Below are 24571 nucleotides of genomic sequence, written 5' to 3' on the forward strand. Positions count from 1 at the left end.
CGACTGTAGTTCGTTAGCTTGAAGCACTTTGCATTTTTGGGGGGGGAAGGGGGGAATGGTACATCTGAGGTAAGATGCCACAAGCACATTTTGTGGAGGCCTGGCAACAGAACATTGCGGAATGAGATATGCGCACACATTGGGACAGATTTGTTGCAGTGCTCTCAACATTCCTGCATACAGTCCTGTTGATACTAGTATGCTGTGCTACAGTATTTTGCCTGTTGTATATACGTCATTGGAAAAAAAAAAAATTTTTATTGACTCTGAGCAGGGAGCATTCACCACATTATTTTGAAAGGGTCAGGGGCTGAAAAGCTGTAGTGGACATAAGCATAAAGAAAAATGCCAAATTTTGACAACTTAGTAGTCATTGTAATAGTATAACAAAAACAATTGCAGTAAATAAAAATAATTGCAACCAGCATCTATATTCAGCTGCATTGGGCAATGCAATGGTTGCTTTTCAGCTAAATAACATTGGCAGCATTGCCAAGAGACATTGCAGTATCTTTACTAATGTGTCAAAACTTGTTTGTGCTTGAAAAAATTTGTTCCTGCTGGCAATTATAGATGCAGTTGTCTGATTTTCAGGTTGAGACTCCCCTTGCATTTTAGCCATTTGCACTTCATATTAAAATATCATCCTTCAGTTGTCAACATAAGCAGCATGTAACACTCTTGCTTGTTGTCATTTAAAATGTCGCTTTGTGTCTAGCTGCAGCTGGATACTTCGGCGAATTCTCAAGATTTCACGGAAGTATGCTCGACTACTCTTATATAGTTGAACCCTGCTACAACGAATGTCGCTTCAACGAAATATTTCCAATTCTCCGTCAGCTCGCCATAGAAAGTAATGGAACAAATTGCTCATCACAACAAATCATTTTTGGGGTGCATTTCCGCTTCAGCGAAATTTTGCTATGCGAAGCTGGGTTTAAAAATCTATCTAACAATAAAACAAGCATATCGCCGTCCATCTATGTACGTAGGTTCACGCTGCTTTGTTTCACTAAACTTTCGCTGGAACCGAATGGTCCACTCGTTCAAACGCACATGAAGACCGACCACCATTACTTGGTGGTGATGACAATCGGGCTGGCTGCCTTGCGACAAGGTGCGGATGCAAGCTCCCGTTTTATTCAAGCCAAAGGCACAACCATTCCGTCTCCAAAGGACGCAGTAGCCTAGCAACAGCAGCGGCATGTTTCCCTTGGTTTTTTCCACTCGTGCTTGTGCGCTGCAATTGATACGAGCATAGCGATATTGTCTAGGAAGCGGAAGTTCCTTTCTCTTGAAGAAAAAGCTTGAATTATCAGCGCGGTATCCAGTGGTAGGGAAAAGCGAGATGTTGCAGCAGAATTCGGCATCTCACAGAGCATGCTGTCAATGATCCTGAAGTCGAAAGACTCGATAGCCCATCCGCGAAACGGAAAAAGCTGACGCTAGTGGCTTACGAGGACCCTGAGAAGGCGTGGTTTCTCGACGTGCGTGCAAGGATGATGCCGTTCAGCAGAAACATGCTGCAGCAAAAGGTGCTTGGCTATGCCTGTATTCTGGGCATCGATGATTTCAAACCCAGCTCTGGTGGCTGACCCATTTTAAGGCCAAGCATGAAACCGTTGGTAAAGTGCTATGCGGTGAGGCGGCCTCTGCAGGTGCTGACGCTGAATCTGTTTGGACGTCAACTACTGTGCTGGAACTAATGGAGAAGTATGCCACATCAGACATCTACAGTGCCGATGAAACTGGACTTTTCTACGAGCTCTTCCCTTCCAAGACTTTTCACATGAAGGGCCAGCAATGCAGCGGAGGAAGGCGTAGCAAAAAATTAGTTGTGGTCTAGCTCTGGTTAGCCCTAGTTGAATTGAGAAAGCAACGGTGGAAGCTTCTTTTTCCTGCTACATTCTTCCCTATCCGCCGCACGGGGCACCTGTTAAAGCAGCTGTTTGTGTGTACTGTGAGATACCACGGACCCCAGCACCCATGCTTAGCCGTGCATGGCATCGCCGTGTCTGGGGAAAAGGGGGTCCTGGTGGTTGAGCTGATACCAAGTGTTTGGACCTTTGAGGCCCCTCGGCGGAGGCAACACACCACTTTGGCCCACGCTTCCCATAGACGGCACCTCCAGGCTGACCCACCTGGGGGAAATCGGCAGTCGCCTTTTCCTATCCTCCCTTCTTAGTTTTTCCTTGCTTCCGGCGGCGAAGGTTAACCTTGTGTGGAGTAACTACCCTGTGTTGCACCATATTAGGTTATAGTTAAGATGTACAGCTCGCGTGGGCAGGGTGCTTGTTCAAGCTCCTGTCTCGTCCCCCTTGTTGGACTCCATGGTGGGCGGCTGGTATCATAACCAAGCAAAAATTGAATTACATGGCCTCTTCTATTTCTAAAACTGATCACCCTCCCAGTAAGAGAGGGCACACCGATGTGACAAACAAGTTCTTTACAAAATGTGTCAACAGCTTTCCCCGCTTCCACGTCGTGCACTCGGAACACCCAGAAAAAACTGCTCGTCAGATCTCTCCATTCCTAGTGATCAAGACGCTCACAGGTGCCATAGGTCAGGGCTACAAAATTAAACTACCAAATGGTGACCTCCTCCTAGAAGGGCTTTATAACCATCAGAGTGAAAAGCTAACAACCGTTACGTCGTTTGGGGACGTTCCTGTCTCAATCAGCCCCCACAGGTCACTCAATACAGTTCGTGGAGTCATGTCAGATAATGATCGCGAATACCTGACTGAGGAGGAATTACTAGAAGGACTAAGAGACCAAAATCAGGAGAGATAATAATGAGATTCAAACTAAACACATTGTGCTAACATTTGCACTGAGCACCCTTCCTGACTCAGTTGAAGTAGGCTACCAAAAACTCACTCAGACTGTACATTCCCAACCCGCGCAGATGGCCAGAGCTGCCGAGGCCGCCTCACCTGCGCAAAATGTGCCTCCAACGAACATGGCACTGACAACTGTCACACCGAAGCAAACGTTTGCGTGAACTGTGAAGGCAATCATCCAGCCTACTCACGATCTTGCCCTACATGAAAAAAGGAAAAAGAGATTGTAACCTTGAAAGTCACGGATAATATTACTTTCAGAGGCAAGAAAGCGGCTTTCGTTGGCGCAGAATCCAACTTACTCTGTGATGACACAACAGGGCGCAGCGTCATCTCAGACCTCAGCTTCTGCCCAGGTCACGTCTAGTGACCGTGGTGCAGGGCCATCTGCGCCCCCTGTGGATGTAGCTAGTGCTACTGCACTACCCCCAAAACAGGCCACGCCGACCCCCAGGTCAGCAGGCCTAAAGGCCTTGTCCCAAGGGGCGAGGTCAAAAACAAGTGTATCTATGCTTTCTGCACGAAGGTCCTGCTCATCTGAAGATGTGATGGACACATTGCCCCCCTCGCCCCCGCAGCAGCGGCGGCAAAGCTCTTTCGAGCATAAAAGAAGGGACGAAGTCCCAATAACGGGTCCAAAAGACCCGACAACATAGATTTTTAACCCTATCCCCAACTAATTCGCCGCCATGGCATTTCTAGTTCACTGGAACTGTCGCGGGCTTTTGCACAACTACACTGATATAACTGACATTTTAAATTCATTTTCTCCAGTTGCGTTGTGTCTCCAGGAGACCAATCTCGTACCTTAGAACAGAAGCTTTCTTAAAAGATATCAAGTCTTCCGTTGCGACCGACAGAATTCAAGCAGGCTCTCTGGAGGCACTGCTATCGTGGTCCAAGGTGGCATTGCGACACGAGGAATCAACCTTAAAACCTCATTTGGAGCTGTTGCAGTCACCGTGGTGCATTTTAAACAATAACAATATGTTCTTTATATATCGAATCTCATTTTACTATTGCCCTTAATGATTTACAAGCAATTTTAATGCAACTACCGGAGCCATATATTTTAGTAGGGGATTTTAATGCTCATTCATCCTTTTGGGGAAGTGAAAAAAACGGACACCAGAGGTCGGATTTTAGATTTTATTCTCGACAACGTTTGCCTCCTGAACACGGGCAAACACACTTACTGTTCAAGCACTGGAAAAAGGAGTTGCATTGATTTGTCCTTTTTTTCACAGTCTTTTCACTGATTTTAGATGAAATGTTATTGACAACCCTTATGGAAGTGTTCATCTTCCCATCTTCCCATCAGTCTAACATCGTCACCATTAATCACCTTTACTAAACCACGGCGTTGGAAACTGTATCTAGCCGGCCGACTGGGCACTCTCCCTAAAACATGCTGCTTTAGAAAAAATGTTTTCGGACAGCCTCGATGTTAATGAGCAATATGAAAAGTTCACAGAACGTATCATTGCCGCTGCTCATTTAGCCATCCCCCAGACTTCGGGAGTAGTACGAAGGAATGGAAAGATCTGGCCAAAAAGAAGCAGAACAAAGCCTGGGGAATATTTCGTCGATACCCTACACAGGAAAACCTAACTAAATATAAAAAGGCAAGGCTAAGGCTCGAAATATTCGACATGATGCTGAAAAAAGATCCTGGCAAGGTTATGTGTCTGCAATAAACAGTTCCATCACAGCAAAGAAAATGTGGGAGCAAGTCCGCAAACTCGATGGCAAATTCTCTCCTTTTGCAGTTCCTTTCCTTACACACCCTGATGCACAAACAAGTATTCTCGAGCAGGCTGATCTACTGGGAGAACACTTCTCTCATGTTTCTAGTTCCCTACACTACACAGACTCCTTCTTAAAGTATAAAAACACAGCAGAAAAACAGAGACTTCCTACAAATGGTTGCACCAACGAACCCTGCAATAACTTAATTACAGTTCAGGAACTCCATAGAGTATTAACTAATGGCAAGAAAACTGCACCAGGCCCCGATGAGATACACTATCAAATGCTAGCCCATCTGTCCGAACCTGCAGTAGAAGCACTCCTGAAATTTTTTAACAAAATCTGGGTGTCAGGCAAAATGCCCGATGCTTGGAAGAAGGCTGTCATTGTGCCATTCCTGAAGCCTGGAAAACTGCCAAACTCTCCTACTATTTACAGGCCAATAGCCCTAACTAGCTGCCTTGTCAAGTCATTCGAAAGCATGTTCAATACAAGGTTAATGTTCACTCTTGAAGCTCGTGAACTCCTTGATGCCCACCAGTGCGGCTTCAGAAGAGCTTGCTCAACACTGGATCATCTAGTTCGGCTTGAAAACACAGTCCAAGAAGTCTTCATACATAAACAGCACCGTCTCGCAGTTTTCTTTGATATGGAAAAAGCATACGACACCACCTGGCGATTTGGGATACTTCGCGATCTGGCAGACCTTGGAGTCCGCGGCAGAATGTTGAACTGCTTAAAAGATTTTTTGTACTGCAAGGATGCATATTAAGTACTACACTTTTCATTGTAAAAACGAATTCTATAGCCAAAGTAATCCCATAGTCTGTTATGTACTCGCATTATGTTGACGACCTCCAAATCGTATGCACATCATTCAGCCTATGGGCGTGTGAATGACAGATGCAACTAGCATTAAAGAAACTTAGTAATTGGGCAGAAAAAAAAATGGATTTAGGTTTTTCACCGCAGAAAAGAGTTGCTGTTCTTTTCTCTCTCATGAGAGGCCTGCAGCTCAATCCCACCCTGCACCTTAATGAAACCATACTCCCGATAAAACGAACACAAATTTTTAAGATTAACGATTGACAAGAAGCTCACATTCCTCCCACACATAAACAACCTGAAAGTCAAAGCCACTCGAGCTTTGTCAAGGAGACACTGGGGCACTGATAGGACATGTCTTCTCCATATCTATCGCTCAGTAGTACGTTTCTGTTTAGATTACGGGTGCGTGGTCTATGGGTCAAGCAAGACCGTCATATCTTAAATGACTGGACCCAGTATATAACCTAGGTCTGCATCTTTCAACTGGTGCATACAGGACGTCGCCGGTGACAAGTCTGTATGTAGAAGCAAACAAACCGCCACTAAAATATAGGAGGACCATGCATACGCTTTCATACGTCCTGAAAATTCGTTCGTTACCGAAACATATTTGTTACTCCATACTTACAAACTACCCCTCAAGAACACTGTACATCAATAAACCTCGATCCATCAGACCTCTCATACTCCGTTTTGAAGTGCAGTGCCGGGAACTCAACTTGCTGGGTGCACTTCCTGATATTGCACGGAGACCTGACCCACTGCCACCTTGGTACAACTTCACTACTGTATGTGACCTTTGCAAAGCACAAACACCGCATGAACACATTATACAAGAGTTCTTGGCATTAAATGAGAAATGCAGTGATCACAAGGCATTTTATACAGATGGTTCGAAGACAATATTTCATGTAGGCAGTGCAGTAATAGAAGACAAACAGGAAAAAAACAGTAAGGTTACCACAGTGTGCCTCAATATTTACTGCCGAATGCTACGCCGTATCCCTAGCAATAGATAAAATAGTCAACAAAAACATCGAAAACAGTATCATCTATACAAACTCTCTGAGCGTACTTGCATCACTACATCAAAAAAATGCTACAGAACCTTTAGTAGGGGACATAGTCCATTACGTAGTGGTAGCAAAAACACAAGGACTTAATATCAAATTTTTCTGGGTGCCAAGCCACATTAGAATCGGCGGTAATGAGAGGGCTGATGCATGTGCCGCGTCCTCCTGCACTGCTTAAGTACAGAAAGTGAAGATTCCACACAATGATGCCATAAAATTCATACGAAGAACACTGAGACAAAAGTGGCAGGATGCATGCGATAACGAAGTTAATAACAAGCTGTACCTAGTAAAGCCAGTTATAGAAGAATGGAAAACATGCAGCCTTTAAGAACGTTTTATTGAAGTAATCTTATGCCGCCTTCGTATCGGACACACCCACCTGACTCTAACTTCATCCTAGCAAAGAAAGACAAACCCATATGCGAACACTGCGGAGAGGTGGTCGCCATAAACCACATCCTAATATCCTGTATAAAACTCGATCAACTTAGAAAAAAGCATTTCCCACAGTTCTATGATAACTACATACCCCTACATCCTAGCTTACTCTTAAGAGAAAATTCACTGGTTAAAACGTCTTCTCTCATGATTTCTTAAAAGATGCCAACATCCTAAACCTACTCTAGTGTATTAAAATAATCGCTTGCTTCCTTTCACCAAACAAATATGTAAACCCCGAGTTTGGCGCATGAGGGCCTCAGCTGCCTATGATATGATATGACGATATCATATCATATATATGATATATAAAGGATATGACACGAGAGCGTAAGCTACCAGCCCACATATGAAGTCAGGCTTCAACCAAGCCCTATGGACGTGTCATAGGCGTAACGAGAATGTAAGCGGTTCTGGCAGGCTGATTCTGATATCACCCTCCCATATGAAAGGAGTGACCCGAGTTGGCAGCTCCTGCCCGTGGCATAGGGGTAATGTGGATTCAAATGTCATGGCAGGCTGATTTTTTTATGAGAAGACTGTAGCTATGCCTCTTCACGGCATAGCTGCGGCCACTCGAGGTCTCGCTTTGGCTGTCGTAGTATTGCTTTCGCAATAAAAGTGTGTTACTGTGCTCCTGTGCTACAACATGGACGGGTCTGACAAGCGCTGCCCACTGGTGATTGGCAAAAGTGTGAGGGTGTGCGGTGTTTCAAAGATGGCAAGAGCCTGCCCGACAAATGTCTTGCCAATAAAAAATTTTGGATGTCACAGGCCACTTTCAAAGGATGGCTAACCGCCTGCGACCATGATATGACTGCAAAGAACCGTAAGGCTTGTTTGCTCATCGACAATTGCTTGACACATAACGTTGAAGACAGTCGGTTGCAAAGCGTGGAAGTCAGATTCTTCCTGCCAGATAGCACGGGTTTAATCCAGTTGCTGGATCAAGGTGTTATCAATAGCGTTAAAAGCGCTTATCGACACCGACTGATTCAGCGGTTGGTGTTAAACATCGACACCGGTCGGGCAAAGTGGATTTGTACATTGTTGTACAGATTGTCGCAGCAGCGTGGATGGCAACCAGGCGCAGTATCATCCGCAACTGTTTTGTGGATGCGGGCTTTCACTCCGATGCTCAACTGGCAGCGAACTCCACGTCGGACGAGGAAGGCTGCAGTACAATGGCTCCACCCTCCACAGAGGCCAATGCGGTATGGGCAGCCCTTCAAGACTTCGGAGATGTGCCGGCTGATGATGACATCAACGATAACATCGCTGGTGACAGTGAAGTGCTAGCTCACAAGGAGGTGTATGATGAAGCCATAATTGAGGGCGTTCGTCACAGTGTCGCATCACCGAATGATGACAGCGACACAGAGAATTTAGCACCATTATCTGCACTAAATGTGATGGAATCATTTGATGTGCTCTGCAGATATATTGGTGCTCACCATGATGCCGTCGCGATGCAACTGCTCACCGAGCGCGAAAGTCATGCCATGGCATTTGTCGCAAAAAAAAATGCAGAAGCTAACCAACTTCTTTGGAAATAAATGATATTTTGGGCTGGTTTCGTGTGCCCAGTCAATTTTGTTGTAGTGAGCTTCAACTGTATGTCGATTACTGCAGAATTGCAAAGGGTATAACATGTCATAGTCCTGAGGTAATGCAACAAGAGCAGGTGGTGCATGGCATGTCCACGAGCAGCATGTAAGCCTTAGCACTCAATGAGCCCTTTTGTCCCACCTCCCCGCCCCCCTTCTTTTTCTAGAGTTATGAATTCTTCAACTGGGATGACATACCACTTAAAGACAAGGAAATACTACATGAGGCCCTAAGGAATGGAAGTGATTGTGTAGAGGTGAGTTGTGAACTTGAACTATTCTGTGCTGACTTTTATAGTATTGCAATAATGGTTAACTTCATGTTACGTAAACTCAGCCATTTCATTCAGTGTTACTATTGCTTCAAAAACAGAGTAGGAATTTACACTCGATGTGTGAAAACGTTACTTAAAAATGGCTATGCTGTGAATTCAGCAGAGAAACCATGGGAGCATTCAGCATAGGTTCATTACAGCCTCTGCCGGCATCCTCCATCGCCCTTGTGTTGCTTATTTTAGTTTGGCAAGTAGTTTGTTTGAAAGGTGGGGTAACGAACATTGATTTTGCATTTCTGATCCTCTCAGTCTTAGACTTGCTTCATACTGCCTAGTTTTCACCTAATTCCAATCTTTGATGTGAAACTTCCATTTCTGGGCTAGCTACCCGGAAGGAAGCTACGTGGGAGTGGCGATATGCTATACCTCCATACTCTCTCTCTTTCTTTTTTTTGCAGCTGCCTTGGCAGGATGAGGATGAACCAGACTGCTTGGAGACTGAACAGGATGTGCCCTGTGACCAATGTGAGACTTTATTTTTCATATTTGCTTTTATTGTGCCAGTGAGCAATACATCTTATATTTTTGTTAATCTTGCAGCAGGCATCTTGGGCTGTGCTGGCCCCTTGGACCCCGAGACAGCTTTGGGCAGCCCATTACAGGAGACATTTGATATGCAGGCAGCTTACATGCAGCCTCAGCCCATATATCCACCTCCCCAGTATTCACCAAGCCATCATCATCCGCATGTAATCAGCCAAGAAGTGAGTGTTTACAACACTTTTTTTTTCCCCCCCCAATTTGCTGTGTCCTGCAGCCTTTGTAGTTGTGCTCTTACAGCTAAACCAGAGTGTAAGAAATCATGTTGTGAATTCCTCAGTGTTACCAGTCCCTCAATACTTTTTTTCTGGTCACGAAACTCCCGCCAAAGTTTAATATAAGGTCAGCGCTGGCCGCTAGAGGTGCAGTTGGGCACTGAAGGGCATGCATCCGTTGCCGGAGCTGCAGGCGACCATAATATTTCTAGTTTTATTTGCCCCTAAAAGTTCAAATTGTCTCGTGATTGCCGTATTAGGTGACGTAAGGATGGGCTCCCCATTAGGCAATTGCATGAGAGACGAGGACAACGCTAATGATATATGCGTATGCCTCACCGGAGCACATGCCAGGCATGAAACTAACGCACAGCATAGGACCCGCTATGAATGAAATTTGTAACGTTGTGACGCACTTAGCTCCCACTCTGGCCCCATTAAACAAGCCTCAGCACCGTTTACTTGTTTCCTGCCTACACGCTGTTCTCTCCGATCACAAAACTTGCAGTACGCAAACGAAAACGGCACCGCAGTCCGTGTTGAACACGTAGCGAGTTTGGTTTGGTTTGTGGGGTTTAACGTCCCAAAGCGACTAAGGCTATGAGAGACGCTGTAGTGGAGGACTCCGGAAATTTCGACCACCTGGGGCTCTTTAACGTGCACTGACATCACACAGCACACGGGCGCCTTGCTTTTCACCTCCGTAGAAAAGCGGCCGCCGAGGCCGGGATTTGATCCCGCGTCCTTGGGAACAGTAGTCGAGCGCCGTAACCACTGCGCCACCCCGGCGGGGCGAACACGCACCAAGTGATCGCTACGCTAAGACGCAATCACAGATCTTCGTCAGCCGATATCGGTTGGCAGATCGTCAGCAAACACATTTTCTGCGCTTTATTTGTCCTTGTCGCACTATGGCGATGGTCAGCGGCATGCCACCTTGGTTGTCGAGATTGGAGCTGTCGGGCGCGCGTTGGCCTGCACGTCGTCGCGGTGCTTCGCTGTCCTCACCGACCAATAGCCGCCGCCTTTCTTGAGCCCGCCCACGGCCGCGGTGCGCGTCTGCTACGGCTCCCGCGGCGTTGATTTCAATCTCTGCTTGAATCTTTTTTCGGCCGCTTGTTATGAAATTATAGTCATAAATTCAAGAAACGAATGCTTAAGGATAATAGCTCAAGAATCTGCACTTCGCGAGTGTGCGCAATGTTTTACCAGAAATGTACCGATGGCAACAGCTGCACATCGGCGCTACGGCTGTTTACTAGCTGTGTACAAACAGATATCACTGTTTACGTCGCATAAATCAGCCGAGCCGTCTGAGCTCTCTCTGCTGTCACTAAATTTGGAACCGTTGCGGTGTTCCCTGTTTCCGAGCTACTGGCGGCCTCCTACGTGGTTTAAACAACTGTCAAATAGCTTGGAAGGTCTTCGGAAATCCTTGGGATAGCGTCAGGCCGGAGGGCTGGCCTCCCCCTTTACAGTGATACCGCGTTGCCGTTCACGGTGAATTCCTTGACACAACTGATGTCCGCGACGGGAAAGTGGTTTTCACAAACGCGCATATTTAGAATCGAAAGTGAAGTCACCAGCCTTTTCCCGCGGTATTGCACGCTTCAATTTTTCCGACAGCTCCTTGTCAGCAGGGAAGCGAAACAAGACCTTCTCGATTGCCTCTTTGTAGCCGGAACGGCATCCTGGTACGCAGCAAGTGTTTGGCATGGTTCCACGCGCACGAGTCGCATGATGTCAACGCACAGCATAACACGAGACGTTGAAATTCGTACTAGCGGCGATGCTTTCTGACCGGTCGCGACAGTGCTGAGCTTTTCAACGGTGTGCTTCGGTGCCCAGCGGCGGCGCGGCAGGCGCGGGTGGTATATGAACCTCTCCCATAGCGTTACGGAGCTTTGTGACCAGAAAAAAAAATATTGGGGGACTCTGGTGTTACTAAGTTTCTTGATTCCCAACATTGTTCCCATTAGCTTTGTATACATGGACTCTGCAGCACCGATCGAGTCGGCGTCGGGTAAGAGAGGTTAGTTTTACTCAACCCATTTGGTGTCTGCATGAACTCTCTTCTAGCGAATAATTATGGAGTAGTGCAAGGTTCCGGTTTGTGTGCGATTCCATTTCCTTTTACTATCGAGAACTTCGCTTTCTCTCTTTCTCTTTTTTTTATGATGAAGGCTAGAACCTTCAGTTTTGTGGTCACTCCTAGCTGTGCGGGAAGCCTTTGATCCCAGAAATCCTTATTACTCGACTGATTTGCTTGACATGTGGGCCAAGCGAGTCAACCTGCCGCCTTCAAGAGAGTTAACTTGACTCCCTCCGCTGCTTATTTTACTCACCTGGACTGCTTATACCGGGTGTCCCAGCTAACTTGAACCAAGGGGTACAAAATAATATGTTTGAGGTAGGTCAGTGAAACCAATTGCATACAATTGCCAGCCTCCTTGCGCACTACAGGCAATTTTTTGTTTTGCAATTACTTAATTAGCTAATTATGTTAATTTCTCTAATTTCTTAAATATCGACTTTAGACCAAAAATGTGAATTGGAAAGTTGTAGAGCACCTTCAGAAACCCCCATTTAATTAATTGCGACAAAGAAAGTCTCACGTGTATCTTTTTTTCCGGGCTCAGAAGAAAGCCCGCGAAATACAAATAATACCACGTGACTAGTGCATTTGTGCGCCGTGATTGTGGTGCTCTCAGTCGTGGTTTGAGCGAACGAAATTAGCTGCGGCCGTGTCTTCTTGGCTCCGTTAAAGCGGCAGGCCGATATGCCTGCGATGGCTTCTTCGCCCGCGTCAGACAGCCGGCCCACGTGACGGTGCAGTAGCAGCGAGAGCGGCGAGCCGACACCACCGAGATTCTAACAAGGCCTTCTTCTCTCCCATCAACGAACGTCACGACAAACGGATGAGCGATAAGGTATCAGCCACTGAAGCTGCGCATACAGGCTTGGGTAAAGGGGCGAGATGACATCATGTGACTCGACTAAAATTAGCGCTGCACCGTCATTTGCCGGTTCTTTATCGCCATCCGCCTGTCGTGATGTAAGCTGCTGCGGTGCGCAGGCCTGGCCAAAATCGCGGTGGCGACGGGCGAGCTCGAGCTCGCTCGAACCATCGCCAACATTTCTGCCTGCCGCTGCAACGGGACTATCGGGTCACGGCCGCAGCTGATTTCGTTCGCTCAAACCACGACTGAGAGCACCACAATCGCGGCGCACAAATGCGCTAGTCACGTGGTAATATTTGTATTTCGCGGGCTTTCTTCTGAGCTCGGAAAAAAAGATACACGTGAGACTTTCTTTATCGCAATTAATGGAATGGGGGTTTCTGAAGGTGCTCTACAACTTTCCAATTCACATTTTTGGTCTAAAGTCGATATTTATTAAATTAGAAAAATTAACGTAATTAGCTAATTAAGTAATTGCAAAACAAAAAATTGCCTGTAGTGTGCAAACAGGCTGGCAGTTGTATGCAATTGGTTTCACTGACCTACCTCAAATATATTATTTTGTAACCCTTGGTTCAAGTTAGCTGGGACACCCGGTATATATACCCTCAACTGCTTTTTTTACTTGACAAGCGAACTACCTGACTGCAGAGTCCGTGCACACACGGCTATTGAAGCATGTGACCTTGATAACTCTATCAAAAAAAGGTGTTGAGGTTTGCTAGTGCTTTTAAGCTTAAACGTGCACATGAAAGAATGGTGATTTTCATTTTAGAAATAAGCTTTGTATGTTGTTATGTCTGTTTGAGCAATCTTCTTTTCTGTCACATATAAAGGTTGGGAAGAAATGACCTGAAAACTATTCTGAAAGAAGTTAAAGCAGTCACAGCGGCTATCAGTTGCGACGGCGCCAAATAGAGCTTGTGCATTCCAGTACGGCTATGCTCCTTATTTTTGAAGCATGTGACTTAGAAGTCTAGCACAGAATCTAAGCTTTTGCCTCAAAGAACCCCTACAGCCATCGTCATGTATCGTTTGTATCGTTTAATTTTCCAAACATTTATTTTCTTCCTTTTGGCAATCAGCCTTTTATTTAACTCCCAGCCTTCACTGAGGTTCTGACCTCTAAGACAAGAGCGCCAAGAACTCGGTCACCAAGCCAATTTTCCATCTCATTCTGTTTGTTCAGCTTGACTGCGCAGAAAACCTTGTGATGGCTTGCTTGGCTTGCATTGGCTCATATGCCACACTCCCTTCTCTGGCGGCAACGTGACGGAGGCTTTTTTTGTTTTATACATTTTTCAAACCCTCGTCTCGGTTGAGCTGTACTAACCTTTGTGTCATGCGTTGGCGAAAGCGTGTTTTTAGAAACGTCTCATTATTAAAGCGTGAAAAAAAATTGTTATAGCTAGCCAATGGCTTTACTGTGAAAGCACTGCATATCCTTAGGCTTGATGCTACATGCAGGAAACCCCTGTTAAGTGTACAAATGGAAGTATTTCAGGATAAACAAGGAGTTTCTCTATAAGTGAAGTTAAATTAAGTTTGTCTGCTAATCGTGCATTGTGAAAATTCAAGCCTCCTATGTAGCTTCATTTTGTTACACAAACCAAACACTTGTTATTTAGCATGGCAGCTAGAGATACTTTGCTAACAAATCACATGCTAGCATGTTGGTAATACAATAGCAGCAGCAGTAACTGCCAGCTCCACTGAAAATGTGGTTCAGATATGCTATCTGTAGAGGAGGAAGGGGGAGGGTTCATAAGGTGTCTGTCTCATTTGTCCTGTCTAGGCAGCTGTTGTGTAAAACATACTTAAGCTAGTATGCTCTGGTTACAGCCACCGTGAGTATGGAACAGTGGTGAAGGATGTGCACTGTACCACGAGAGCACATATAAATGCTTATTGGTTTGCAGTGCTTGATAGCCATGCAAACTACGGACTTTTAGTATTCCTACCCTTTCTAACCGGTTTCTAATGCAGAGGAGGGCATTGTGTTCTCCTTTGCAAAAAATGCCATATGCTCCCCAAATGATATTTGTTACGATAGAGTAGGCGATGAAGAGGAATGGGTACAATGACCAGCTACTTTGAGGTTGCATGTCCAACTCCCAATAAGCCTTGGCTATCACTAGGCAAACTGATGCCTTGAATCGGAGCTGCCGTTGCACCGCAGTCATGTTCTGGTTGGCTGGTGATACTGCACCTCTTGCATGCTAGAAGCATAGGACGCATTGGCACATGAGAATCCCGACACTCTCAGCGTATTTAATATGAATACGCCACAGTCAAATAGAACACACATGCCGAATGCTTCTTCCAGTCATTTTTATTTTTGTTCGCTCCTCTTCTTTTTAAAAAATGAAGGCCTACAAACTCGCAAAGACCAGGTACTCACCTCACTTTTTAATACAAGCAACACTTTGTTTGCAATGACTAGAAGTGCTGATCTGTGGCGGCCACATCTGACGCATAGCATGCAGAAGGGCCGGTTAGAACCCTTCATAGCCAGGACAAGATTTCAGCACCGTGGCGGCAACTGTACAAAGTGCCAATTCACCCAGAAACAACCAAGGCATATCGGGAGTTGGGCACGAATCCTCGAACTAGCAGGCCAACACTCTTCTGCACTGATTAGTTGGAAGACTGCGCTGCACAGTTCACATTTTTCATCACATTAGTACACGAGCTTGTAGCTGTCAACAGTGCCACAGTTTGGGACTGGCATTGGGTCAGTGTTTGAAAGCATTTGTAAAGCATGTGGTAATTCTTTTTAGCTTAATACAGTCGAATCTGGGGTCGTGGTTCACGCATTCATAGCATCCAAAGTGGCGTTGAAGAATAATAACACCGAAATTCTGCACATTGTACACAGTGCAGTCCGGCTGTGGAACATAACAAATTTTTATCATCCCAAAATTTGTATCAACCGGATTACTATCGCTGACTTCCTACTGTAGTCTTTTAAATACTTAAGAAAATAAGAGGCACCAAGATGCTTGATCTTATAATTTTGTCTGGTAATTTCGTATAGCAACTTGTTTAGGCATTAAGAAAACTTTCTTTTGTTTGCTTCTTTTGTTATGGAGGACTGCTGTGTGGCAGCCACTGCAGACTATAGTGAATTTTCTGACAGGGTCTAAAAAAAGTAGAATTGGGAATATTTGCTTCCAAAATAGTCAAAATAGTTCATTCAGTTCAAAGCAAAATGTTGATATTTAAACATCATTACATATAACGAAGTGTGTATAATTTGCAATTTGTTTTGTAAAATTTAAGTTCCTCAGCACCATAGTTTGTTTCCTGGCATGCAGAGAATCTTCCAAAACCTTTCAGACCGTTCACAGTGAAAGCCTTTATTTGTGGGAAAGTGAACGTTACATGAGTAATGGGACATGACGAATGATATGGGGATGCATTGATGCATCTGTACAGTTCTGGTTTCAGCATCATTGTCACCCTTGTGAACTGCACGTCCCCGGTCATATCGCCGATTACATCCATCCACGTAGTAGGAAGCCAGGTAAATGAAAGCTGGTAGCTGCAGTCCATACTGGCTTTCTCACCTTGCTTCCTCCACGTTGGCAGCAGTGAGAACAGTGCCTTTCATTGCGCTGTTTGAGCTGAAGCTGGGTTCACACAGCACATTCTTTTTCTTCTGCAAACATATTTGCACTTTCTTCTTGTGCACATCGTCTGAATAGGGAGTGAGGTTGTCAGGTGGACAGTGTGCTGATGCTTCCATTCCTTTTACCATGCTTCATGAGAATAAATGGGATAATTATAATGTGGTTGCCTTTGAGCACATTCAGTGCTTCGTATACTTAGAACAGGTAGTAACACAGATCCAGACCATGAAGGGTAAATAACCAGGAGAATAAGATTAGGATGGAGTGCATTTGGCATTAATTACTAGCAGCTTACCGCCTATGCAGTCTTTTGGATTCATTTGACACTGTGTTGGCAAACCTCACCTGTACTAATTACCCTAGATGGTCTAGCTGGCAGCACACTCCACCACTACCTACATTTACATCTTGCATGCTCTTTTTTACCTACCTTCCGGGCAGTGCCCGATTTCATGTATGTGGTCCAATGAATTGCCTGTTCAGCAGTTCAAGCTCGTAGCTTTTTTTTTTTTTTTTTTTTTTTTCCGGGTTATGATGTAGCAACGCAATATTGCTGCATTGAAAGCCTAGTAAAATTTACTTTGTTATACTGAAGCGAAGCATACATAGACAGGAAAAGCAGAAAGGTAAGCCTAAAATTTAATATGCAGAAGACTAAGGTAATGTTCAACGGCCTTGGGAAGAAATAGCAGTTTACAATAGATAACGAAACACTGGAAGCGGTTGGCGAATATGTATACTTAGAACAGGTAGTAACACAGATCCAGACCATGAAGGGTAAATAACCAGGAGAATAAGATTAGGATGGAATGCATTTGGCATTAATTACTAGCAGCTTACCGGTATCGCTCAGGAGGAAAGTATATAACAGTTGCGTCTTACCTGTACTCACCTATAGGGAACCAAAGCTGGAGTTTGCTCCGCGACGCCAGCGCTCGGTTTCCAGCGGAGCGGAGAGGAACTACAAAACCTACGCGCATCCGCGCCCGCGCTGCGCGTGGCTGTCTGCGGAGTCTGCGCAGCCCGCTCGCTCGGGAGCGCGTGCTACGTTCAGCCGCGCGTGCACGCGGAGCGGGAGAAGGAGAGTGAGGACGAGGGGGGTTGGTGGCGCGTTCTCGCGCGCAAAGCCGGCGCTCTTTGCCAGTGGGATTTCTTAATTTTGCTTTTTTCTGTGCCCCGGCTGACATAGAGGCTGGCTGGAGGCATGTTTTCTATCGGTGCTTTTGAAAGCAAAAAATTATGATTAATTGATCGCCGGACATTGTTTTCGAAGAGCGCTTGTTGGCAGGCTCAGACATACATAAAAAAAAATGAACGCGAATTCGCTGCTTGAAGGCGGGAGGCAAACGACAGGTATCTTGAAGGACTTGAGGCGGCACCTCTTGATGCCTCTGTCCATGTTCACAGAATGAAGGGCCCAACCTTCGAGTGCTCCTTCCTTTCCCTTTGTGACTGGTCACTTGAAAGGGGCCTATTCAGCTCTTTGGGGACAAACGTTTTAGGCAGTGCTGCCGGCGCCGTGGGGCCTGTTTTCGGCGCGTTTAGGATGCGTTCCCTACAAAGGCACAAAGCATGCCGCCTTACCCTTTGGTTCCTGCCGACACCGGCCAAGGGAAGTTCACTGCTGCGGCGCTGCCATCCGAAATCAATGACCTAGCTACCGTTAACGATGAGGGGTTTCTTAACGACCTGGGTCATTTCCCAGAAGCCGAGGCATGCCATTTTTGCGGCAGTTTCCTCTCCACGAGACCAACAGCGAGGAAATGTCTGACGACTTTTCATGCAGACGGGGACATCTCTCTACGGAAATCTTTGTCTTCTTAATTCCACTGTTACGCTGCGCAATTCCTAGTTCAGTTATCTCCTATAGCGAACGCGCAGTTTTGAGCTCCCGAAGCAGGATCGCGTATGAGGATAGGATGATTGACGTAAAGTGATCGCATTAATGACGAATATCTGTTTCTTGAGGCTGACCCGGTTCCACGATGGCTGCTTCAGCACCGCCAGTTAGAGAAGTACGACACACGAAAGGTGCAAGATATCCCCCCCCCCCCCCCCCCCCCCCCCCCCCCAAAAAAAAAAAAAAAGGCCCCCAACCATCCCGTTACCGTTTCCACACAAGCTTCGCGAAAAAAGTGCGCCGTCATTATTTTCCTTCTAGTTCTTTTCTTTCTTCTTCCCCCCTCATTGTTAGAGCGCGACGGTGGCCACAATGCGGCCGGAGGAGAGAAACAACCGAGCGCGCGCGCGCAAACACGTGCTAGAAAGCAGCGCGGAGCAGACGACAACATGCTTTTCTATGCGGCGGCTAGCAGACGACGCGGCCGGGCTGCGCGTAGATTTTGACGGGGTCTCCATGGAGGGCGCTGACGCACAGAGCGGCGCAGCGCCCCCTGGCCCAGGTTTTCTCCCCTATGGAGCTGAAACGTGGAGGCTAATGAAAAGGGTTCTGCTTAAGTTGAGGAAAACTCGGAGAACTGTGGAACACAAAATGTTAGGTGTAGCATTTAGAGATAGGGCACGTGCAGAGTGGACCAGAAAAATAACTCGAGTTAATGACATGCTAGTGGAGATCAAGGAGAAACGCGCGGGCAGAGCATGTAGTGCGAAGAGAGGATAATTGATGGTCGTGAAGGGTAACAAATTGGATTCCAAGGGAATCCAACTGCCTAGCAGAGAGAGGCAGAAAGTTAGGTGGGCGGATGACGTTAAGAATTTCTCAGTGGATGCATTTAGCACATGACTGGGTTAGTTGGAGTAATATGGGAGAGGCCTTCGCCCTGCAGTGGGTATAATCCAGCTGATGATGATGCGTATATGGGGTTCTATGGGCACAAAAAGTGTCAAAATCAAATACTTCAATACAGCAATGTTTTCAACTGTACTCACTTAAATAATTTGATTGGGAATGCAGTTTGCCGTGAGTCGCATTAAATTTTGCCTTGTAATAAGATAGCCTTGTTGCCATTTCTGTTTTTCATGCAAAGATCTGGTGGGTGGGAGTCTTCTGTTTTTAGTGCCTGCATTATTTTAATTCATTATTGATGTGTGTTTTGGGGTGCACAGATGGTGTGTGACTACAGTGAGCAATCGCCACCACCGCAGCCTGCGATGGCTCTGGAAGGAATGGGGAAACGATCCACAGGACGTAGGGGACACCGGAACAAGAGTGTACACCACACTCCTCGGCCAGACCTGGGTCCGCATCCACCCTCTTTAGAGGTAGGTGTGATTGCTTGGCATTCCATTATTTCTTTATTTTATGTGTTACGCCCTGCCACAGTGATACTTTCACTTTTCCGGCCCTGTGATGCTTCACTTGAAAATGGGCTTATTTCTCTTAAGGTGGGACATGGTCTCTTAAAGCTATTTTTCTTAATTTTCGACCAAACTTTTTAAAACTAGGTAGTCTGATTCAGTTTCTTGCGCTGGTTTCAAATATATAACTATTTTTCCAATTGGCCAGTTAGTTCAAAAGATAGAATAAATTAATTGTTCACAATTTGCAGAAACAATGAAAAAGTAACCACACTAAATAAAATTCATATTGACACTTTGCTAGATACTAGACAGCATAATGTATACAATGTTAGGAGCACTTTTTTGATAAAACAAATATTAGCGATGTTATAGCATTTCAAAGTCCACCATTCAAGTGTGGGTGCCCTACTGTCTGACCTAGAGCAAAATTTAAAAATTTTTAAAGCGTAAATTGCAAAATCTGCTCCTAAAATTGTGTGCTTTGCACTTTGCGCAACAAAAATTATGGTTCTACCTCCATTGAAGGCAGAGATATCGCTTCTGCAAATAAATAAGCAAGAAGTCAAAAATCGGTGTTTTGAGAAAACGAGAAAAAAAAAGACTGGCTCTCTTTTAATCAAAAATGCCGAGAAAATATGGCAATACTTTGTAATGTAAGTGACTAGAAGGCACCAGGGATGTAGTCAGACTGACTATGGCCACCCAAATGGCGTTTTTTGAAAGCGTGCTGCATGTCCGCAGTGGTCTTGCACTTGTTCGCAGATGCCACTGCTCGCCGGTGGTCTTTCTCTGTCATGCGCTTCATGCTTGGTGTCCCAGGGTTGAGGTGCTGCTCTTTCAATATTGCTGCAGAGGAGTTTTGGCAACCAGCATTAAATCTCATAACAGCCGCAGCCACAGCAGCTTGCACCGTGAACAGTGAGGCATGCTGTTCTTTTCGTGCCAGTGACCATATCAGGGAGTGGAGACATTGATTGGTTTTTTGAGGGCTGCCCCGTTGGCACCGCTCAAGAAGCCTTTCATCAGACAGGCGCTCATAAATGGGCAACAAGGCCTCACATACGTGCTGAGGCAGACTGTAGCGGTGCTTAGGAGCTGTCTCACCCTTAGCTCTTGCTGCATTTTGCCGGCACCAAGAGCGCGGTCCTGGTGGGCAATAGCTGTGGTCCGACACCAAGTCATTTGGTGTTATGTGGCGATAAGTGGCCATCACTGCTCTCTTCATTCCTTGCACATCACCCTTGTGAGTCTTCAGGGCCCAGCCATAGTAGCTTATCAACTTTGCTACTAGGTCCGTGGTCAGTTCGCCTTTACCACCAAGGCTCTCCAAACCAGGGCCCTTATGTTTTGTGATGAGGTTTCGCAAGCTCGTGCCCATCGATTCCTGTACATGGTTGATACAGTCTTCTTTCTCAACTGAAATGTACCCATACACCCGGGCATCCTGCAGTGCAAGAAAAGCGCGGCTGTCACCATCTGAGAGTAGGGTGGTGTATCTCAGGTTGTGCCGTTCAGTGATCTCTGGAAGAGGGTGAGAGCAGCCTCAACTTCCATTTCACCAGCCTTCTTGGTGGTGTTTTTCTGGCATGCATGGGTTTCCTTCTAAGCCTTGTATGCCGGGTCATCTTCGCTTGGGGCACGCTCGCAACCAGCGCAAAAATTACTCAGGACCACGTAATCGAGAACCAGTCCTGTAAACAGCTCGATGACCGTGCCGACGCCGATATGGGACGAGTGGCCGCGCGTCATCCAGGAACTGTCGTATGACACAGCAATGTTTCCGAGATTCACAACCTGCAACTCATCATATAGATCCCAGACCGATTGCACGCACGGAGACATTTGCTTCTCAGCAGCAAGAACTGCCGCGGGCGCTAGCTTCTTCACGTACCTTTGCCAAGTTTTGTTGTGGAAGCCACGGTGCGAAATGTTCATGGTCGCAAAAACGTCATTGAGTGCCGTTTGTCGATTCCCGGTGGCTTGCATCGCGCTCGCATCAAGGACGTTCACAACGAACGGGTTGCACTTCTCTTTCCCGTTCACATGGGGCGAGCTCCACGCCGACGCAACATCACCGCAGCACGAGCACTCGATAATAATCTTTATGGCGAGGCCATATTCACTTTCACCTTTCCCTACTGTGACGCTGCCATCGTACACCTTGCACTTCACAAACGACATCAATGCGTTCATTGAGTCCAAACTGACGGCAACGAAGCCTGTCTCGATGTCCGATAGTGCGGCCGCAACATCGTTAGCGCGAGTGAAAAAATCCATCTTTCGCTTGGTGGCCGGTGTTGAAGAAAGAACTTGTAGCTTTTCTTGGGCTTCCATTTCTCTCTGCAACAACTCCGTACGCTGCAATATTTCGGTGTCGCGCCGAATGCGGCTGCTGTCTGGAATGCATTCACTCATCGGCGATCCGGTTAAGCCTAAGTTCACTTCGGTACTGTCCGCGGCTTCGGCATCACTTGCTGTTGGCGGCGGACTATTCTCAACGCTGGCCGAAGGAACTGAGCGCTTCTTGAAGTTGTAGGCCGATCGTTTCTTCTTTTTGCCAAACTTGTGACTCGTGGCAAACTTCGGCGTTGCTTTCGACATCGTGCCGCACTCATCACAACCCTACAACTGAACAAGGAGAGACGCGTCGCCTGCGGAGGAGCAGACGACGGGAACTTTGCGCGGCCAATCACAGCGTGCTTTTCAATCACGTGTGCTAGCTCGACGAATAGAACCGCGCGTTTGGGCTTTTTTTTTTTATGCTCTGATTTCAACGTCACCAGTAAAGCCGGCGGAGGCACTTGTGGCGGGAAATTGGAAAAGAAAAGCCGCTCTTTCCAACGAGACCAAGATGGCTGCGATCGCGCGTGTAGAAAACGACCTAGGCGCCTCGGAAAAAAACGTGTTTTTTTTGTGGATTTCAGCTGAGTGATGCTATAAATTGATTCTGTGGCCCAAATACTGCACCACGAGATATAAAACCTGGCGAATTAAAGGGTTAATAGCTACAGATTCTGAAAATGTCACTTTCAAAAAATCGATTTTTTTTTTTTTTTTCGAGATTTTTTTGTCTCAAAGAGCCATGTCCCCCCTTAAATGCTAGATTATGGTTTACTCGCGGGTTTAAGGGGGGAGGCTACCCTTGAACACCAACTTTATTTCTTGAGGTATTTGAATGAAATGTTAGGGTATGCTCATAACACACATTTGAAGAACTACCAAGTTTCATGGAGCTGGGTTCATCGGTTCTCAAGTTAGAGGAATATATCAAGATAGTTAACATAGGTCCCTAGGGGCGGGCCTGGAGAATTTGCAAAATGTGCTAGCAGAGTGAAATTTGTTATGGTCATTCCTGGATAGTTTCCCCAGGGCAAAACAATTCCCTTTTTCCAAATATCCTCTGAAAAATTTTAGTACAGCCCCAAATTTAGTGTTAAAATTTACACCTGACTTAATATTTTAATTGACTGCCCCTAATTACACATAAAATATTTTGAAAAAAAAGAAAACAAATTTTCTTGCCCTGAGAAATTTACTTAGGTATGTAACAAAAAAAAAAAAAAAAAAACCTCATGAAAATCCAATAAGCGGTTCTTGAGCTATGACTTTCCCTAGCAGCCACACCGTGCAAAAAATTGATTCTGAGAAAACGGCTCTCAAAGGTTGAGAGAACAATAACTTTTTGTTTCTCAAGTTATCATGATGAAATTTTCAAGACAGACTCATGACATTAACAAATGAAAAACCACCAAGTTTCATAGAATTGTGCATGCTAGTTCTCAAGTTACAGAAGCATATCAAACTGGTTCGAATAGGTCCTTTATATCAAGCCTGGAGAAATTGCGAAAGGCACTGGCATTGTGCAATTTGTCATGCTGATTCCTAGATAGGTTGCTCAGGGTAAGACAAAGCCCTTTTTCTAAATGTTCTTGCTGAAAAATAGCATAGAACTGGATTTTTTGTTATCTATTAGACCTATGTTGATTAACCAAATTAATTATGACAAATTCCAGACATAATATTTTGAATACATGGGCTTGCCTTGCCCTCAAAAATTTATTCAGGTACAGTCGAGCCCACTTATAACGGCCCCACTTAAGACGAACACTCGCAATCATCACGAACAAGTCCGGTGCGACCGTCAAAATATACATTAGGGCTATGGCGCTCGATCTTGGCTACAGCGAACGCCTTAGTGCCGCGGACCACTTTCCACATGCTGAGATCCGTCGATCCTGTGCTCTGCAAGCCACGACAATCGGCATTCCCGATTCCCCCACGGCATTTCGCCCTAGCATGATAGGCGGCGCAGACACAGCAAGCGGTTTCTCGGTTTATCTCTTGCGGCATTTCGCCGGAGGAACGAGGAGCGGCCCAAATGCGCCAAGCGACATCCCGGGTTATCTTCCGCGGCATAAGCGCCGACGAGAAAAAAAAAAAAAAAAGCTAGCCAAGTCTGCACTGAATGCGTGTCGCATCTCGAGGCATCATGAGCGACCATGCAAAGAGCCGTAGCAGACGACGCGGGGAGGTAGCCAGCGGAGACCGACGCATCAGCGGCCGCAGCAGCCAATAGTAGTCGCCTGATCCCCCGCGTTCTCGCGGAGCACGCGCTTTGCCCAAGCGCAGCCTTGAATTCGAGCGCGGGAAACTTGAAAGCCGCCACAAGGCTCCCAATCGGAAGCAAGCCACGCCTCGACCGCGCAGCCGTCGCCACCGCCGAGTGTGGCAGAAGAAAGCGCAAGAATTCACAAACAAAACAAGACCAAGATGGCGGCGCTCAGTTCGGCGGGAGAGGAATGGCGCGCGCGCGAAGTTTGGGAATTTTCGGCGCTTGCTCGCTGCTCCGTGGCTGTCGCCGCTTGTTAAATAATTAATTTCGAGTATTTCTACGGCGAGTTGGGCATTGATAATTACAGAAATGGTAGTTTATAAGACATACTACCGGAATATATAACCTTCCAAAAATCTACTGTTTCGCGATTTTTCGGTTTTCAAAGGTCGCGTCCCCCCTCAAGGGGGGACACTGGTCTTAGAGCCATTTTCTTTAATTTTTGAACTAAAGTGATGAAACTTGGCGCACGTGT

The 24571-nt window shown here is 46.1% G+C and overlaps 1 protein-coding gene across 5 annotated transcripts in view; it reads left to right on the forward strand.

Moving 5' to 3' along the window:
• The window catches only part of Usp10 (ubiquitin specific protease 10), a 109896-nt gene that overhangs the window by 17932 nt on the left and 67393 nt on the right, over positions 1–24571 (forward strand). For 4 of the 5 annotated variants that reach the window (XM_084590083.1, XM_084590087.1, XM_084590084.1 and 1 more), the window contains exons 3-6: positions 8709–8798; positions 9275–9341; positions 9417–9580; positions 19290–19445. In XM_084590083.1, coding sequence (XP_084446209.1) covers positions 8709–8798; positions 9275–9341; positions 9417–9580; positions 19290–19445 — 477 coding nt within the window. The remainder of the gene's footprint in view (positions 1–8708; positions 8799–9274; positions 9342–9416; positions 9581–19289; positions 19446–24571) is intronic. The other variant, XM_084590086.1, reaches the window with a different exon arrangement.

The sequence above is a fragment of the Amblyomma maculatum genome, chromosome 1 (genome assembly GCF_055883805.1).
Source record: "Amblyomma maculatum isolate TAMU_Amacu chromosome 1, ASM5588380v1, whole genome shotgun sequence".
NCBI lineage: Eukaryota > Metazoa > Arthropoda > Arachnida > Ixodida > Ixodidae > Amblyomma > Amblyomma maculatum.